General features: G+C 38.8%; 1 protein-coding gene and 1 long non-coding RNA gene across 9 annotated transcripts in view; one reads left to right on the forward strand and one right to left on the reverse strand.

The window, feature by feature from the left end:
• LOC118444640 (uncharacterized) overlaps window positions 1-12,008 on the forward strand; it is a 33,400-nt gene extending 21,392 nt beyond the window's left edge. The window contains exons 1-2 of one of the 8 annotated variants that reach the window (XM_035873110.2): window positions 3,823-3,939; window positions 10,445-12,008. In XM_035873110.2, coding sequence (XP_035729003.2) covers window positions 10,577-11,779 — 1,203 coding nt within the window. In that variant the 5' untranslated portion in view covers window positions 3,823-3,939; window positions 10,445-10,576 and the 3' untranslated portion in view covers window positions 11,780-12,008. Of the gene's footprint in view, window positions 1-3,822; window positions 3,940-6,900; window positions 6,997-8,569; window positions 8,698-8,888; window positions 9,004-9,054; window positions 9,165-9,607; window positions 10,380-10,444 lie in introns of those variants that run through there. The other 7 variants (XM_085661650.1, XM_085661649.1, XM_035873111.2 and 4 more) reach the window with 7 other exon arrangements.
• Window positions 12,009-14,501: 2,493 nt separating this feature from the next.
• LOC118444642 (uncharacterized) overlaps window positions 14,502-20,000 on the reverse strand; it is a 232,385-nt gene continuing 226,886 nt past the window's right edge. Inside the window, exon 3 of the long non-coding RNA XR_014983012.1 lies at window positions 14,502-14,564. This is a non-coding gene — a long non-coding RNA (uncharacterized LOC118444642). The remainder of the gene's footprint in view (window positions 14,565-20,000) is intronic.

Genomic DNA, 20,000 nt, shown 5'->3' on the forward strand with positions numbered 1-20,000 from the left:
TATTTATACAATTAAATTGTATTTGGTTATATAAGTAATTATTTCAATTATATATTTATATTATATTAGAGTAGATATATTTATATATGACGATTATCGTGATAATGTAATGAAGATAATAGAAATATTACTATATTAATATCTACTATAAAATCTTGATAACTTCTCATTGGAAGATATTAAATGTAGACATTATATAAAGTTAAATTGTATGATTATAATTCACGATTTCTATTTTTCGTAGATTTAAATTGCCAGCAAAAAAGATATTAAACTTGTTTAAAACCCAAGAGAAATTATCATTTCAACAATAAACGTTACCTTGATAATGATGATGATGATGATGATGATGATGATGATGATGATGATGTAAAAGTAAAAGAAATATTATTATATTAAAACATTTTAAATATAAAATCTGATATAACGTGTCTCATTAGAAACATTATACGTATGATTTAAAGTTATAATGAGTTATTATTATTCATGGTTGATAGGTATTATATATACGTAGATTTAAATTGTTCGATCAAAAGAAGAAAAATGTTAGAACGTTAGAACGCGAGTGAAAATGTTTGAACAATGAACGTTAACGTAATAGTATTTCCAATACTATTCAACGGGGAATTACCTTTAACCTCGCGAAAGTTTCGTCGCGATGAGTTCCACGCGAGCGTTACGTCGTAATCGGGTTTATTAGGAAGACTCTCGCCGACACGATCGTTGCTTTCACCGAGAAGGAAGAAGAATAGAATAATAGGGAGAACACTAGAGGGATCAGCTTAGGTCTTTCTCGCGGTTAACCACGTAAATAAACAAGCTTTATATTCGATTCAATTCGATTCGTTCGTTCGTTCGTTCGCGTTCGTTCGCGTTCGTTCGCGTTCGTCCGCGTTCGTCGTTCATTCGTTCGTTCGTTCGTTTATCCTTTGTTAAATCTTTTATATTTATCCTTTGCGCTATGAGATCATCTCTGACAAGTGGCACTTCATTTAGTTAATAAAAGAAATCTCTAAGAGACTGTTATATACATTCCAAGATTCCTTTCAAACTAAGGATATACATATTTCATATAGATATACAGTATATATAAATGTACATACATATTTCAAAAGATGCCAGAACAGTTACCATCATAAAACGTTTAAGAAAACGAAGTATACATACATATATGTTAATATCTGTTCGCGTTTGGTGTGGACCTCCAATTAAAATCCACCGTATCAGACTGCAACATCAAATTGCAACTGGAATAACATTACACACATTATCGATTAATACCTACGAAACGTTTTAATCTGTAACACCTTGCATATGCATATCCAACCGAATTACATAAATGCATATATATTACCTTACGAATCGTGTGAACATTTGATGGGGAAAAAAAACAAAAAAAAAAAAAAAATAATAAAAAATAAAAAAAAAGGAAACAAAAAAAAAAACAAAAAAAAATTATGAGAAATTTAATCGTAACAGACGATTAAACATTCGAGTAGCGTTCTCAAATCAAGGATTCTGAATATCTTTAAAAGTTTTTCTCCCGATCGGTGACGATAGCTCGTCTAGACTTCGCGAAGATAACGTTTTCCCGAGGAGAAGACCGTCAGGCAGCGGTGGCGATGGTGGTGATGGTGGTGGTGGTGGTGGTGGTGAAGGAAGAGATAGAGGAGAGTAGGAGGGAGAAGGGGAATGTAGCGAGAGGGAAGGAGGGAGGGGGAGGATAAAAAGGTCCGTGCTGGAAGTTGGACGCGCGCTGCGTTGGAAGTGTCTCTCCTTCTTTCGCGTGCCACGAATCACAATGCGCCGAGTTCTCGGTTTGCCTCGGCTCGGGATCGGGTGGCCGCACTTGTGCGCTCGTGCGCTCACTCGGTCTCGTTCTCGCTCTCGCTCTCGCTTCTTCTACTACTCTTTCCTCGCGATAATATCGAGGACGTAGGCAGGACGACCCGATCGTAGATTATGCGTTGCGAAACGCACACGGTAGCGATTCAATAGAGCGACGATCCGTTCGCAAATACGATACGTACGATACTTACGGTACGTATAGGATAGGTACGATAGGTACGATAGGTGTACGGAGGATACGTATGTACGTATGTACATCGGAGAGGCCAGGCAGTCAGGCAGGCAGGCAGGCAGGCAGAGGCTCGCTTTGAACTCGACTCCGATTTATGTTAGCCAACTTCCTTCGACATTTGTGCGCTCTTTCCCATCCGACTAAGCTTCTTCTACGAGACTCGATTTCTATCGAGAGAGTCTCCCGATCGAGATCGATTAAATTTTAGGTGAATACTTTACCTGAGTTATACTCTGGATAATGTATATATATATATATATACATATTTCTTTTTTTCTTCCCCTCCTTCCTTTTTCTTCTTTTTCTTTCCATAGTATCAATTCGATGTTAGCGTAATAATCGGATAAATGGATTTTCATTTGATCAAATTCATTATTTAAGTTCGTTGTTTGTTCTCGTTAAAAGGAAAAGGAGAAAAAAATATAGATAGATACGTTGGAAGATTATAGATCGTGGCTTTTTTTCCCCTTAATATTTCTAGATAGGTATGAATAAAAATGTTGAGTTAACGTTTGAAAAAAGTCATACTGGATAGTAGAATATGTACATGAATTTATATATATATATATTACTCATGGTGGTAAATTTTCTCACGCGTTTCTTTTTCCTTCTTTCTCTCTCTCTCTCTCTCTCTCTCTCTCTCTCTCTCTCTTTATCGATCTTACCCTCCCGTTAAAACGTCTCTTGTATTCGAATAGCTCGTAACGTAGCCCTCCGAAGATCGTAGAAGCTCTCTCTTTCTCTTTCTCTTTCGCGTGAATCGGTCTCGTGCGTCAATCCTTACGTTCGTCTATCCGACGTTGGATCCGCGGTAGGACTGATCACTCTAGAACTAAAAGGTAGTACGTCGTCTAGGATGGACGTTTAGGGGATAGAAGCAAAGCCGAAGGATAACAGCTCGTGTCTTTTAGCCCCTCTCCTCCTCCTTCTTTCTTCTTCCTTCTTCTTCTGGCTTCTTCGGCGGCGTGCAAAGATCGAAAGGGGATAGACTACAAAATGCAAGCAAATAGCTCACCCTGACAAATCCTCGGAAGCCATATCGAGCCAGACGGAAAAAGTTTCTGACGTACGATCTTGCCGGCTTCGGACCGTAAAGACCAGCACCGACTGTCCTCTTCTTCTTCTCTTCTTCCTCCTCTTCCTCCTCCTTATGTTCATGAACGGTGAACGTTTGTTCGAAAGAAGAAGAGGAATAAATAGATAGAAATTTCCACTAGCTTTAAGATAAAGCCTTCCCACGATCCGTTATAGTAAAATGCTCTGTACGAATTGAGGATTGATTTTTTTCTCTTCTTCATTTCGATTGTATACCTTACTTTTATATATATATATATATATATATATATATATATAAAAGGTATAATAGTTATTATAATACATATTACAGGTTCGTATACCCAACACGGACGCTTTCTCGACGGGTGAAAATCAAAGCTTCGAAGTTTCGGGGCCGAGTCAGGTAGCCACATTGAAATTTTTATTACCGCGTGTGCCGTGCAACTTCGGGAGAAACGTACTTTCAAAACCACGACGGGGAGAGAAAGAGAAAGAAAGAGAAAGAGAGAATCAGCATACAATAACCGTCGTTCATTGTTCCTGCTGTTAGGAACTGTCGACTCGTACGGGAAGGACGACGTCGACGACGACGACAACGACGACGACGATGGCGACGACGACGACGACGACGACGATGGCGGCGTCGTCGTCGTCGTCGTCGTCGTCGTCGCCACTGAAGATCTGCAATTCAATCGTCGCGATATTCTGCTACGTGGAAGTATTTCGTGTCAGCAATGCAGGAAATTCGATTCGTACGAGAAACGACCGTGGCCGAGTGCGTTATTTAAGATGTCGTAAATCCGGTAAGCAGATTTTCTTCTTTCTCTTGGTTGCCGTCTATATCGTTCCTGCATTGTTGTCTTATTCTTGAAAACTCTGATTTCTTTAAAAAGCAATTCAGAAACGAAGAATAAGATGAATAAGATGAATAAGAATAATAAGAAAGAGAGAGAGAGAGAGAGAGAGAGAGAGAGAAGAGCAAAGACAAAAGGAATATAGACGAGTTTACCCACGTTGCGTCGTAGAGTTCTCTTGAAAATCGCTTAGAAATGAAAACGAGAGTGATCTTTGCGCCACGTTTCGCATGCAAAATGCACCTAACTCCAAGGTTTGCGTAGTTTTTCAATGACGTCATTGTACACCGCCGTCTCGTTCCTTCGTTAAACGTGTTTCTTCTCTTCGTGTTCCTTTCGCAAAACAGCTTCGTTTATAGTTAGTGCCTTCTTGGACACTCGCCAAAACTCTTGCACTCGTATCACTTTCGTCCAGTTCGTGGAATCGTTGAGAAAAGAATCGATCGTAAAAGTTAACCGATGCGTCAGAGGGGAGAATAAAAAAAAAAAGAAAAAAGAAAAAGAAAAGAAGAAATCAATAGATCGTTGGATCTATGTCTGGGATCTTAGATGAAGACGGTATTACGGACAAAGTGCATATTTCCTTTCCCGGAACGAATGAATGGTTAACGAGCTATGCTAATTTAATTCTTGAAAGAGTAAAATCGTTATGGTGAGAAAATCGAAGTTGTGGATTTTTAATACTGATCAAATCGATTATTATTAGATCCTATACGGATGTATGTACATCTTAGTATTATACATATTAATGTAATTGATGAACAAAATGATATTAATTCGTTTAACAGATCATAATTATTTACAACGTTATTATATACTTCGATTAATTATAATAAAACAATTTCTTGAAAAAATTTCTCTTACGACAAAAAAAAAAAACAGAAAGAAAGAAGGAAAGAAAGAGAGAAAGAGAAAGAGAAACGAAATCATTGAATATATATCTAATGTTTGGTATATTTATCAAATTCTAAACGACGGCTTGAGAACGACGCTTGTGTTTCAAAAAAAATAACTCGACGGTGACATATTAATGATTTTCGATTGCTAATAATTTCGTAAAATGGGATGGAAAAGGAAGAAAAAGGAAGGAATGAAGAAAAGGAGAGGGAGAAAAAAAATTAAAAAAAAAATTATAGATTTACTCTCGGCAATATTCTATATAATTAATTCCTCACAGTAGGAACATATGTATAGAATGTTAGTAGTAGTAAGACGATCAAAAGACATAAATCAGATCACACATCGAGTACGGCCATGGTCCGTTGTGTTCACCGTCTCTGGGAAAGTTAGCTCGCAAAAGGAGGATTAACTTGGAAGGAGGAAACGGTGATCTTCAGCGATGACGAGAATCGTTCGTGAACCGCGTCGACTTCATCGTATTTCGTCGTATTCATCGTCGTAGTCGTCGTCGTCGTTGTCTCTCTTCGCACGCGAATCAGGGTCACGCGCGTTACTATAGCGCCGTCGATATAGTTACATGCTACGGCACATTCATGTGCTAATGTGCGCGTCGGAGATGTTAACGAGTGGACGCGCGAAGCGTTCTACCGTGAGAGACATCGATGCACACGACAAGCGACATTATTTCAATGTACATATATATATGTATATACATATATATATATATATAGTGTCTCATGATTTTGTTTAGATAAATATTTTTCATAGTACGAGTAATGCATGAACATATGTACATGAGGAATCATTTATGAAAGAAATTTGTCATTTTTGATCGAATTATTGTTTCTTAATTTTTTTTTTTTTTTTTTTAATTTTTTTCTTTTTCTTTTTTTTTTTTTTTGTTTTGTTTATTTTTGCTATCAAATTTTATTTTATAAATAATTCGAATTAAGTTTCAATATTTTCACCTTCTGCGTTCTCTTGAGATACGTATGTAGAGAAATAATATATAAGTACCATGAACACGACAGATGTTACTTCTTTATGATTTTCTCTCTCCTCTCTCTCCTATCTCTCTCTCTCTCTCTCTCTCACTCACTCTCTTTCTCTCTCGTTTTCTCTTTCTCCTTCTTTCTATTCAGAAAGTCAAGAACGTTCCAATTTCGTGTGTAGAAAATCCCAAGGGATAATCGTCATTAGGAAACTTAGGAAGAATTTCCATGATCGGTAAGACACAAAATCAAACGGGCTATATCGTATGAACGAAAGGAAACGGTTAACACATCCCGTGGGATTTGTGAACGGTTGAGGTCGAGAGCAAAAGCGTGCGCGACACAAAGAGAGACAGAGAGATAGATAGAAAGAGAGAGAGAGAGAGAGAGAGAGAGAGAGAGAGAGAGAGAGAGAGAAAAACTGCGAGACAGCCGACACGACCACACCGCGGCTTCTATAGCACCGTTGGCATAGCTGGACAGGCCATTTCACATTCCCACGTCCTTAATATAGATTGTTGATACGCGCACGAGCGTAGAGAAGAAGAAGAAGAAGAAGAAGAAGAAGAAGGAGAAAGAGAAAGAAAAAGAGAAAGAGATAGAGAAGAACGAGAGAGGGATCTATGGGATTACGACGACGAAGATGAGAGAGAGAGAAAGAGAGAAGTTAAATGGACCGAGGAAGAGACTCGTGGCTCGTTGAAGCATATAAACACATGTATGCAAGGAATATATATATATATATATATATATATATATATATAGAGAGAGAGAGAGAGAGAGAGAGACGGAGACGAAGCTATTTAACAACGCGTGGGTGTGACGAAGAGGAGAAAAGGCTCGTCCTCTTGGCACAGGTGCCTCTCTTCTCAAGTAAGAGAGCAAGAGAGAAAGATAGAGAGAGAGAGAGAGAGAGAGAGAGAGAGAGAGAGAGAGAGAAAGAGAGAGAGAGAAGACACATATAGGAGTCCTCTCGAGTCCTCTCGACGAGATCGTGCCTATAACGCACGATTACATCGCAAGTGAGTAGGTATGTTCCGCAAAGACCGTAACCGCTATCCAGAAACGGCAGTAGACGTACTCCAGCGACTTACTGTTACTACCACGATCGATAGTAGGTACTTACTTATACATTTATGTGTGTGTGTGTGTGTACATATAACTCTTTAGCATCCAAAGACGTATGGCCTATAGTAATAATATAGAAAAGCCCAAACGTAGACTTTTGCTTGACTATTTTTCGAGGAAATCGTATGTCAGTAAGTATACTTAGGTAGGTACGGTATGCTCGGTTAAACCTATCGTAAATTTAAGCTTGGTGACACGCGTCATTCCATTATCGGAATGTTTCTTATTTCAAAGAGATAATACGGATCGAGAGAGAAAAGAGAAAGAGAGAGAGGGAGAGAGAGAGAGAGAAAGAGGAAAACACTTTTATAGCGCAATCGGAGATAAGAATGATAAATTGCTTCTTCTTCATTCGAGCGTGTCCAAGTGAAACATTATTTCTTCAAAAAGATAGAAGAGAGGAGGTAGAAGAAGAAGAAGAAGAAGAAGAAAAGAAAAAAAAAGGACATAGAAACAGAAAAGAAACTCATCTTTTAACTCGACTAAACGACCGCGTCTGTTTGCCAGGACAGTTAGCTAGCAGCGAACGGAAAACTCCTCCGTGAGATCATCGTGCGTTTTCGTGCTAAAACACAGTTTCTTTCCAGTTCGTACGACGTAGGTGTATTTTAATGTTGATACGATTACCGAAAGTAATCGTAAAAGATCGAAAGAGAATCCTGGTATCATCGATCCCGAACGGCGCGCACGCTCTCGGTCGAATCTTACAGAGAGCACATCTGTCCTCCTACCTGGTCCTTTTTTTATTTTATTATTCTCTACGTTCTTTTTTTTTCTCTTTTTTTTTCTCTCTTTTTCATATTTTTCTTTTCTTTTCTTTTCTTTTCTTTTCTCTTCATTTCTTCCTTTTCTTTTTTTTTCCCCCTCTCGTTTCTTTTTCTCCACTCCTTTCTTTTCTTTTCCTTTTCACGATCAGGGACAACGATTTCTCCTCCGTCATTTCCTTTACGGTACGTTGGTACAAATCGGTCCAGGATTCCGGACGTGCCGGCTGAGATTCGATACGATACGTTACTACTCTCTCAAGTGGCCCTAAATGGTGAACGTTTCCAATCTCCGAGTTTGTTGTTCTCGTCCGAGTTAGCTGTTTGTCGTCGTTGTCATCGTCGTCGTCGTCGTCGTCGTCGTCGTCGTCGTCGTCGTCGTCGTCGTCGTCGTTCTCTCTCCCTCCTTTGAACACAGCTCCCCTATCCTCCCTGCCTCCCTCCCCCATCATCACCGTCACTGCCGCCTGTGAGCCGTTGTCGTTGGTGTTGTTCTACTCTCTATGTGGTCCACACGCGAGACTCCACGGGAAACTGCAAAAACTTGCAAACTCGAGGCGACACGCGTGCTTCTTACGCAATCTCTATCTCTCTCGCGAATCCCGTTGTGTTGGTAACCCCGCTATAAGCCTCTTCCCCTTCCTCCTCCTATCCTGCCCCTCTCTAAAACACTCTCTTCCTCTACTCCAATCCACCCCACCTCCTCCTCCTCCTCTTCTTGGCTTCTTCTCCCCCTACGCGTTTACATCACTTCGATCTATCTTTATTCCTGTTATTTTCTATTTATGCTTAGTTACTAGCTGGTCACTCAACAAGACCTCCATATTTATCCTACTTATTCTATATCTTTCAAAATCATCCGAGGATTAGATTCTGGTGCGTGAAAAAAGAAAGAGAAAAAAAGAGAAAACAAATATATATGTGTACGTATGCGAACGTCACGTCATTCTCGCACACATATACACATACACATACACATACACATATATAACCTATATAGTTGAGTATAGGTATAAGGATCAACCGGAAGGTCAAACAAATATTTTCATTATGTAGGTTACAGGTTGAAACGACACATCCAGCGTCGTTCGATTCGTTAGTCTCAATTGGGACACGTACCGCTACGCGTGCGAGCTTTTGGGATTTCGAACCGTTACGAAACCGCCCACGTGGATCCTCGTCAGGTGGAGCTCGGAATTCATGTGTGTGTTGTGTGTATGACCGTGAGTGTGAGTGTATACATCTCTCTCTCTCTCTCTCTCTCTCTCTCTCTCTCTCTCTCTCTCTCTCTCTCTCTCCCTCTTTCATTCTTTGTGACTCAACGCCGATACAATTTACAACGAGATATCATCGGTATAAGCAGATGCTCTTCTCCCAATCTTCCAAAAAGGTGCGGTCCTCGGATGATTATGCTAAATAGCTCGCACGAGGGTTTTCACAAATATCCTCTTGGACATCTTACTTACTCCATCATCTCCTTTCTCCTCTGATACATCATGCGTATGTATATATAATGTGTATGTAAATAAAACTCTAGAACAATTTGATATAACTGACCAACTCGAAAAATGGATTCGGTCTCACGGTTTAAAAGAGACCATCATCGCAGAGATTCTGCTCACGCAATGACCATCGAGCGTAATGCCAAATCTGTGACGTACATGTTAAGAGAGAGGTAACCAAATTCGATTTCATTTCGGATCGTATCACTTTTTATCTCCGTTCTGTAATGTTTGATTCGAAACTCAAAGAGATGAAGAGAATTGGTTTTAGCTGGGTGATAGGGGGGAGGTGGGTGGTGGGTGGATAGATGGGGAAGAAAAAAAGCGAAAGTTTATGTAAAAATTCGAATGGAAGGAGAAATATTTTCTCGTACCGCGATATGTGTGTTTGTTCGATGATAGAACGAAAACGAGAGTAAGAGGAAGAAGAAGGAAAAGAGAAAAGGAATAAGAGGATGGAGTGGAGGAAGAAGAGGAAGATGAAGATGATGATGAAGAAGAAGAAGGCAAAGTAGAAGTAGAAGAAGAAGGAAGGAGAAAAGAGAGCCACGTCGTAAATTAGTGGTCGATGAGCGTGCGAGCGGGCCTGCTCGCGCTCTAAGGTGCACCTCTCGAAGAAGTGCGCGAGCCTCTTCGAGGCGGTTTTATCGTCGGCCGACAGGCGTTTAACTTTACGAGCGGCCACGCCACGTATATACTCCTCTCCGTCCGTTGGTCCGTCCGTTGGTCCGTCCGTCCGTCTGTCCGTCCATCCATCCGTCCGTCCGTCCGTTCGTCCGTCCGTCCGTCCGTTCGTCCATTCGTCCTTCCTCGTTTCCCTTCTTCTCTTCTCTAGGCGCGCAGGCATGCTAATTCTCGTGACGCGCGTAACATTAAACTCTGACGTTTAATCCGGTAGAGAAGCAAACGCGTGGCTTGTATTCGAAAGGGGAAGGATCTTGCTCGACCCTTTATATGGTTCGACCCGACGACCGAGAATATGCTTTCTTCCTCCTATGTATCTCACGTAGATATACGTACGCGCGCGCGCACACACGTACACGCTCTCTCATATATACACGCACACGTTTCAACCATCACGTTCACACACGGCGAATACAAACGTAACGAAAAAAAGAAATGAAAAAAATAATAATTTTTGTAAAACTCGTTATATTTTTGATTGCAGTCATTCTTTGGCCGAACGTACAACAACCTTGGTAGTATTTCGGAATGCAAGAACGGAGGTGTATGCGTGATTAATAAGAAGAATCGTACGGCATGCAAGGCTTGCCGGTTGAAGAAATGTCTTATAGTTGGCATGTCTAAGTCCGGTTCACGTTACGGCAGGCGCTCCAACTGGTTCAAGATCCACTGTCTACTTCAGGAACAAACAAATGGAAACCAGAGCGTCGGTGTGTCACCGGGTGCCCCCTCTCCGTTTGGCCCTACCTTCCTTCCGGGATTCCTGCCGCAGTCTCAAGGTCAACAGGCTGCCGGTGCCATTTACGGTTCTAAGGATGCCAAGGACCCCGCCTCCTCGCCAAGCCAAGATGATCTCGCATTGCAGTCTCATCTTTTGCACGTGGCGATGTTGAAGCAGGAGAGAGAGCGGAGCAACAAGTCACCTCATCCGGACGACGTGGCGTTACAGAATCAGTTGCGTATGCTAGCTTGGCGCAGGGAACGCGATAGGATCAATGGTAGTAGTCAACAACAGCAGCCACCTTCGACGCCACCGAGAGAAGCCACGCCACCCTTTGTTTGTAAACGACAACAACAGCAACAACAGCAGCAACAACAGCAACAACAACAGCAGCAGCAGCAACAACAACAGCAACAACAACAACAACAACAACAACTATCGCAACCAATTTCATCACCTATATATCCAATAAGTTTTGCCCATAAGGATGTAGTTACGGCGAGTAGTCCACCGGAAGTCTTTAGACCGTTTTTACCGAGCTACAAAAGGTCGACCGACACTCCGAGCGACAGCGGTGGCTCATCCACCGATGGTGGCGCTGACGGACTACACGATACCGAATCGAGAAGCAACTCAGCCTTGAGCTACTTCAAGTCCAATGCTGCCTCCCCTACTTTGTCAGATCGTGATTTCCCTGCGAGGAAGATCAATGCCACGGTCACACTTACCGCCGGTTACCATCCTCATGCGCTCGGTTTAATATATCCTGCGCCTGGTCTGATAACGCCAGCTACTTCGCAACACTCGCCACGTGGCGGCGATTTACTCCTCGTTAGTCCAAGCCCAGGTGGACTTGCCATCGAACAGGATGAACCGATTGATCTAAGCGTTAGATCGAGACTCGGTAATTCGCCGAGACCAAGTAGACAAGGTATAGCTACTATTGCCGAGGACGAGGATAACGAAGACGAAGATGACGAATCTAATGGCAAAGAGGAAGAAAGGGATAGTGTCAAAGACGAAACTACAATGAAAGGGAAACCGTTAGATCTAACTCTAACTGTGAAGAGGCCCGCGGAGTTACCAGTTTCACTTTGAGCCCAATTTTCTCTTCTACCTTTTTTTCGAGATGGACTCATATACTGATGAATAGGGATATATGTGTTCATTTCTTGTACATATAGGTACCAAGCGTTATCAACGAAGCGACCAACATGAACGCTTCTCTCTCTTCTTTTTTTTTATTTATTCTGATTTAAATGACGATTCGATCGATTTTATCGGATCTTTAATTGGAATCGATACATATAGACAAATTGTTCGATCGAGGAGATTCTTATATATATATATATATATATATATATATATATATATATATGTATGTATATATGTATATATATTTATATGTATATGTATGTGTTATATATATACATATGTAACAATATAATATAACATATAACATATATATATGTGTATATATTTATATATATATATATATATATATATATTTATATAAATCGTAGATATGTATACATGTCTGTACGATGATCGATCGTTTTGTAATTACGCTGTTTTCACGTGTAACGCACAGCTATTAAGTAATTCTGATTATTTTTGTTAATAAATCATCATGCGTATTTCGAATGGGAACGAAATAACTCTATGCGTATCTATCGTAATTGCACGCTGAAAGAGTATCCGTCACGATATATAATATAATATAATATGCATGTATATATACATATATATATTATACATTTATATATATATATATATGTATATATATATATATATATAAATATAGAAATAATCTATCAGATGTAAATAGTCAGATGGGTGAATTGTCTGCGAAATCGATATCGCTTTCTTGCTTCTGCTTGGTGTATGAACCTCTTTGCTGGTGTTAGACAAAAATTTTTGTTTATTTTTCTTTCACTATTCTTCTCTCTCTCTCTCTCTCTCTTTCTCTCTCTTTCTCTTTCACTCTCTCTCTCTCTCTTTCTCTCTATCATTATCATTTCTTCTCCCTCTTTTTTGTTTTCCTTTTTTTTTATTATCTCGACGTATTTGTTTCATCTGTTGTAAATATATCCACGAAGGCGATAGAGACGAGTAGTCAGTCATTACCTAAGCGTCAAATGAAATACATATTTTTGTTTAATCAACATCTTTATTACCGTTTATATATCCTCGCCTTGAAATATCCTTTAAGGTTTATGGTAATATTAAATTAATCTTAAAAACATTTTGTTTTATCACCTTAACGTGTAACAGAGAACAAAGGAGATCGAAATCGATGAAAGATGGTAAGACAGATAGAACAAGGAAAGATTCATCCTGAAAGGATCGAGCAACAGTAAACGCGTTGCTCTCGATTTACTTGCTTCTATGGATCATTGAATCACGAATCTCTGCGGGTAACCTTGCGAACGATGCGCTAACGCTTTTACTGCCTTTACGTCGAGACTCCTCTTCGTTTCTTTCGCAGGTATATACGCGTATCTCTCTCTCTCTATATATATATATATATATTTATAATACATATATTTATATATTTATATGTACATCTATATATATATATATACATATATCTATAGATATAACTGTATATATATATATATATATATGAATATATATTTTATATATATATATATGTATGTAGATATATAAATATAGAAATATAAAGACGACGAGGCTTATGTACAAGGAACATACACGTACGTACGTATATAAAGTAGCACGCGGTGTCGACGTTGCGGCTACCATTAATCAATTGCCAGCAGGAAGCGCGATCGTTGCAAAATCATCGAGTTACGGATACCTGCCCACGCTGGTCTGACCTTGCGGGTTCGCGTATCCGGATCCCGTGTGGATTTTCTTTTTCCTCGTACGTCGTCAGCCTCTTCGAAGAAGAAGAAAAAGAAGTAGAAGAAGAAAAAGAAGAAATGAAAGAAGAATAAATATATAAAGTATTAACAATTTTTCATTCCCTCCGACGTGAACTGACAATGAGCGATCGTGAGTTTCCAAAGAAAGATATAAAAAAGAAAAAAAAAAAAAAAAAAAAAAAAAGAAAAGAAAAGAAATATATTCAAGTACAAATGAATATCTCTGTATAGATAATAGATGTCCATCATACGCGTACGTATAGATTCGTAGAAAAATTCATTTGCAAAGTTTAATTAGAAGATCGATAGGTACGTGAGAGTTATAATGGAGAAAAAATAGTTGGAGTCTCATCAAAGAGATTTTTTATCGAATAGATAATCGATAGTTGCAACGAATGGTACATTAAATGCTTGTTGGATCTTGATTTAACGAACGCGATGTAGCAATCATCGCCATCTTGTTGGGTATAATAGATACAGGGGTGAGGAGGAGGGAGGAGATAGTCGGTATATAAAAGATAATAAACTTGGACGATGTCGATCGTACGAAAGGAGCGGGATCGGTTACTACCCCTTCGCTCCTCATCTTCCTTCATCTTCTATCTTGTCTTATTCTTGAAAAATCCTTTAAACTGAATTCTATAGATCGATCTTTTGCTATCGAGGAATGGTCGATTTGTCCCGCAAATCCAAGCCGCCGCATAGAATCAATGCTTGTACGTACATGGACCGGAGAGTACGTATCTGATACACGTAGGACGTTCCTACGTACTGGGTGTACAAGGATCTTCTGAATCCTTTGATAGAAAGAAAGAAATAAAGAAAGGGAGAGAGAGAGAGAGAGAGAAAGAGAGAGATTAATCGACCGACTAAAGTAACTTCGACGAGAGTTTATCCGTGTTTCGACGAATAATCGATCTTTTTCCTTTCCTTCTTGTACGTTGCATTCGAGGCCCAAGTGATTCTTCTTCTTCTTCGTAGATCAATCGACCGATCTATACATTAACAAATAAGAGAAAATCTCAATCATTTTTTCCTTCGTTTCGTTAAATGCATATTAAAAAAAAAGAAAAAAAAAAAAAAAGAAAAAGAAAGTAAAACAAAGTATTAGAATACAAAACAATTGGAAAATGTATTACGTATTTTCAAGAGATTTTCAAAATGGTATATTAATTAATTTATTTTTAGGAATTTTTTGAAAAACGACATATATATATATAAAAAATAGAAAAGAAGTCGTAGAATGGTTCGATTTGGATATTGTACACCCTGTAGATCGTTGGACTGACTAAACGCGAATAACAAACGGTCGGGACCTGAGGCAGTGCGTCAGTCCACTACGACTGGTTACACCGGCCGGAGCAATAAGCAATCGCTTAAACTCGTCATGACTCTATGCATGAGTTGGGCAACGCAATGCCGCTACGTAAGTACCTACAGGACGATTTTAACCCGTGCGCGACTTCTGCTCGAGAATCTATCGGGCTTCTCACCGAGTGAAATATTGTTAGGGAACTAAAGATTTCCGGTTGGTATTAATGTACAATTGATTGTATGTATGTATGTTTAGTTTAGAAAAGATTCTATCTTCGATCAAAAATTCTTATTAAAAGGATTTTAATAAATATTATTTTTTTATTCAAAGAGAAATAATTAAAAATCTTCATTGATCAAAATTCTTATGAAAAGAATTTCACGAACAATATCTTCGTGTTCAGAGAGAAATGATTAAATTAATTGAACATATATCTTTTAATGAAGGAATATTTGTTTTTTTTTTTTTTTTCACTTTTTAAGATAATAAAAATTCATTAATGAATATGCCGTTTTTATACAGACATTTTAAATATTTTGGATCATAAAGGACAATGCCCCAATTACATAAATCAAATTCCTAACTTGGATGACATTTTGACACTTTGAAAGCAATGTCTATGGACTTCGTTATTGGCAAATAAATGAAAAATAAATGTATAATCTTTTATATTTTTATATGTTTTTCTCTATTTTTTTTTCTCTTTTTGTGTTATTTTTTTTTTCCTATAAATATATAGTCTTAATAATAAACATGAATAACGTATATTATAATCTTTTAATGAAGAAATATTTATGTATTTTTTGTTTTGTTTGATTTTCTCTCTCTCTCTCTCTCTCTCTCCTTGTATTTTTTTCTTTCTTCCTTTTTGTTTTTTTCTTCTTCTTAATATATGATACGTACGCAAATAACAAAAATCAAACACGAAAGGTCAAACACAATTCATAACTCAAAAGACATCTCTTGACACTTTGAAAGAGAGATCTATTTCGTCCTTGATAATTAAATGGAGAAATACAATTGTTAGTTTTTTTTTCTATTTAATATTTAAATGTTTCTGATTACAAAGGAAGGACAATATGCGATTGCATATATCAGAACACAATTCGTAACTCGGAAGATGTCCTGACGCTTTGAAAGCGAGATTTCGTTCTTGAGAATATCAGCCTCCTCTGGTTTGCCGTGCGCGTGCACGTGGGCTTTACCATAAAAAGCTAGCATAATGTATCGCGCGAGATGTCAACGGTTCTCTTGGGATCGACGATATACGTTCTCTCCGCGTGGACATGCGATCTTTTCTTGAAAAACTTCCCTCGTGACTACTTTTAAAGATATATATATATATATATATATATATATATATATGCATGTATGTATATATGTATGTATCAGAGAGAGAGAGAATGCGTACAAACATATATTTAACGTACGGCCTCCTATCCATTCGTCCTTCTTTCATTTCTATCCACCTCACGGACTTCTTCAAGATTTAACTTCCTGCCTTAGTCGATCGAATGAATAACAGACGGACAAGCGTAATGAGCGTCAATTGATTAGGTACATCAAACGAGTATCGCGATAAGCGTTGAATAACTATCGATATATCGCGTTCGTCTGCTTATTTATAATTCAGGAAATAAGTTTTTTTTTCCTTTTTTTTTATTCTTTTTTGTAAGTTTTTCTATTTTTTATTTTATTTTTTTTCCTTATTGAAAGATCAGGACTGGTTCGTCGTACATAGATGGTATTGTGGGTGTTAAGTAATTAGGAATGAAACGTTTTACGTTCGAAAAAAAAAAGAAATCTCCGATTCTGCCTTATCGATTAGTATACTGAACGTATGAAATATACGATCTTGGAATTTTTTGTAATACAAAATTCGTCGAATTAATTTGACGTGATAAATTGACGAAGTTTATATAACGTGGAAAAATAGAGAGAGAGAGAGAGAGAGAGAGATTTTTTTCTCATAGTAATACAAGATTACGTGAAAAATATCGAAGATGTTGTTTGGTTCATTGATCTGAGTTTTTTTTTTCGATGACGAAAATATTCAAATAGATATAATTTTGTATTTGCTTTGCATTATGAATATAAGATAAAATGTAATGCGTAAGTACAAAAACACGCAAGCATAATAAAATTTAATTTAATAATTAATGAGTATATAAAAATGAATATTTTTCGAAGGTAATGTATTCAAAGAAAGAGATAGCAATACCAATAAAAATAAAGAGAGAGAGAAAGAGAGAGACAGAGATTTTTTTCATCGTAATATAAGATTACGTGAAAAGTATCGAAGAAATATTTGATTCATCGGTAGGATCCTTTCTCCGATTACGAAAATATTCAAGTAGATTTAATTTGATATTTGATTTACATAATAAAGATAAGAAAAAGAAAGAAAAAAAAAATAATGCGTAAGTAAACACACCCATAATACAATTTAATATATCATTAATGAGTATTTAAACATAAATGTTTTTTTGAAGTCAATATATGTAGAAAGAGAGATAGTAATAGAGAAGAAGAGATAGAAGAAGAAGGAGAAGAAGAGGAAGAAGAGGAAGAAGAAGAAGAAGAAGAAGAAGAGAAGGAGTTCGAACGTACGCTTGGCGTGCACGAAGAGCGTTAGGGGTTAACGAGGGCCGGTCGTGCGATCGTCCGATCTTTCCCAAGAGCCAAGGCGGCCCAATTAGAAGGCACGTAAAAGCCGGGCGCATAATCAGCAATTTGTATTGTCGAAGGATAAGGGCACTCGATACTGAAGCAGTCTCTCTCTCTCAGTCTCTCTCCCTCTCTCTCTCTCTCCTCTCTCTTTCTTTCTTTTTCTTATACACAAACGTACATAAACATACAGATACATAGACACAGACATACACACACACACACACACACACACACACGATCTAAGCTTTAAACACGAGGCCACTTTGCGGAATAACTTCATACGGCGCTCGAGATCCCGAAGTGAGTGGGTGCTGAAACGAGAAGGATCTCGAAGGGTGAAGTGGGGAGAGAGGGATGGCACCCGATTAAGCTACGCGATCGCCAATTATCGGCAATTTGATCCGGTTATAACTCAATTTAAAGTAATTGGGCCGCGCCGAGAGAGAGAGAGAGAGAGAGAGAGGTCGGCTCTTTTGCGAAACATATTCCTTAATCCCGTTGTTCGATCGTTGATCGTTTTTAACGCCTTCCGATCATTCTAATCGTTATAATCTAATACATTGGAAAATCTATTACATTTCATTTTTACTTTATTAAATTTTTTTTTCTCCAGATTTCATTCATAATGATATATGATATGCAAAAAAAAAGTAATAATAATAATAATAACAATAACAATGATTTTATATATATATTTATATATACACATAGAATTTTATATATATATATATATATATATATACACATAGAGGTCGATATAAACGATCTAATTCGGTTTCTAAATCAAAGAGAGCGGCGTTGGTTTTTTTCTTTTTATCTTTTTCCAAGCGATCGCGGGATATTTCGTAAGTACAAGAAGGCAGCAAGCACAAGCGTCGCGAGATCGGCCGAGCGTTGGGATCGTTATGTCTGCGCCGAGTTCGCACCCGTTGACAAATTTGACAAGACACGCAATCGATCGCTCTTAACCGGCGCTAATCGATACAGCGATCGGTTCATTAGGCGAGCCTGCCTCGTTTCTCCCTACGGCTGGCCGAGTAGTCTCTCTCTCTCTCTCTTTCTCTCTATCTCTCTCTCTCTCTGTCTCTCGTTCGTTCGTTTCTCGATCCCCTCAGAGGAACTTGCTACCTCACAGATATTGGCTTTTCGATCACGTCGGCTCTCACGGAAATCTCGCGAATGCAACGACGCGCCAAAGGTTCGGTTTAGCAGATCTCTACTCTCGCGATCTCACTAAGACCAAGCTCTTTCTCTCTCTTTTTCTCTTTCTCTCTCGATCTTCTTTCGTTGGTAAACAAGGTCGCGAGGAAGTTTAGTGTCACGATTGCTAAAGATACTGCTTTGCGGCATTGAACGTAGATGAGATAGAGATAGGTGATCCCAATGGAGAACTCCAACCGAATAACCTACCTTGAATCCTTACAACATAGTATTCGCGATCGTGCTTCGATAATTAACGTCATCCTATTAAAATAATGATCTCTCTCTCTCTCTCTCTCTCTCTCTTTCTCTCTTTCTCTTTTTCTCTCTTTCTTCATCTCTTTCTCTCTTTCAATGCCAGAAGATCGAACTAGATTGCGTCAATTCTTCGAGAATATCTCTTTGTTAAAATGTGGTAGATTAGAAAGAGAAGAAGTATATTGTAGCTTTTCTCGCTTGTCAACGTTAAAAGGAAGAAGAGGAGGAAAAAGAAGAAGAAGAAGAAGAAGAAGAAGAAGGAGAAGAGCAAGGGAATGCCAACGTGTGTTAGCCAGCTGGTTCCGAGAGAGCGGTTTCTAGCCGTCGCTAGGCGCGAAGCAATTTCCCTGAAACCCCATTAACCCTTCGGAGATGAACGACGCGGGAGTAGAAGGAAGAAGAAAGAAGAAGAAGAAGAAGAAGAAAGAAAGGAGGAGGAGGATAAGGAGGGGCAAGCAGCATGCAGAGGATCGCACTTGTCGTTTGCAGTTGTGTGTTGTTGGCTCCAGCGAGTTCGCTCGCTCGCTCGCTCGCTTGCAATACCGGACCGCAACGCGAAGGTTGCATCGAGAAGAGGAAGAAGAAAAGAGGAAGAGGAGAGGAGGAGGAGGAGGAGGAGGAGGAGGAGCGAGAGATGAGAAGGAGGAGAAGATGAAGAAGGAGAGGAGGGGAGGTTCCGGTGTGGCGAGGGGTCACAGCCGCTTATGTAAACCATATAGAAGCACACACTATCTAGCGGCTCGCCGTTTATCTAATAATATTATGGTGCAACGCCGGTGCATCTCCCATATAAGAGTCGCTCGAGATGCAGCAAGCATCGATGCGTTTATATATGTATGTATTCATACATGTATGTATATATGTATGTATGTACGTATTTATATATGTATGTATGTATGTATGTATGTTTGTGCACGTATGCGTACGTACGTGTGTATAGAAAAAGAGGGAGAGACAGAGAGAGAGAGAGAGAGAGAGAGAGAGAGAG

This window comes from Vespa mandarinia, chromosome 15, assembly GCF_050613455.1.
Source record: "Vespa mandarinia isolate Hongniang chromosome 15, ASM5061345v1, whole genome shotgun sequence".
NCBI classification, from domain to species: Eukaryota; Metazoa; Arthropoda; class Insecta; order Hymenoptera; family Vespidae; genus Vespa; species Vespa mandarinia.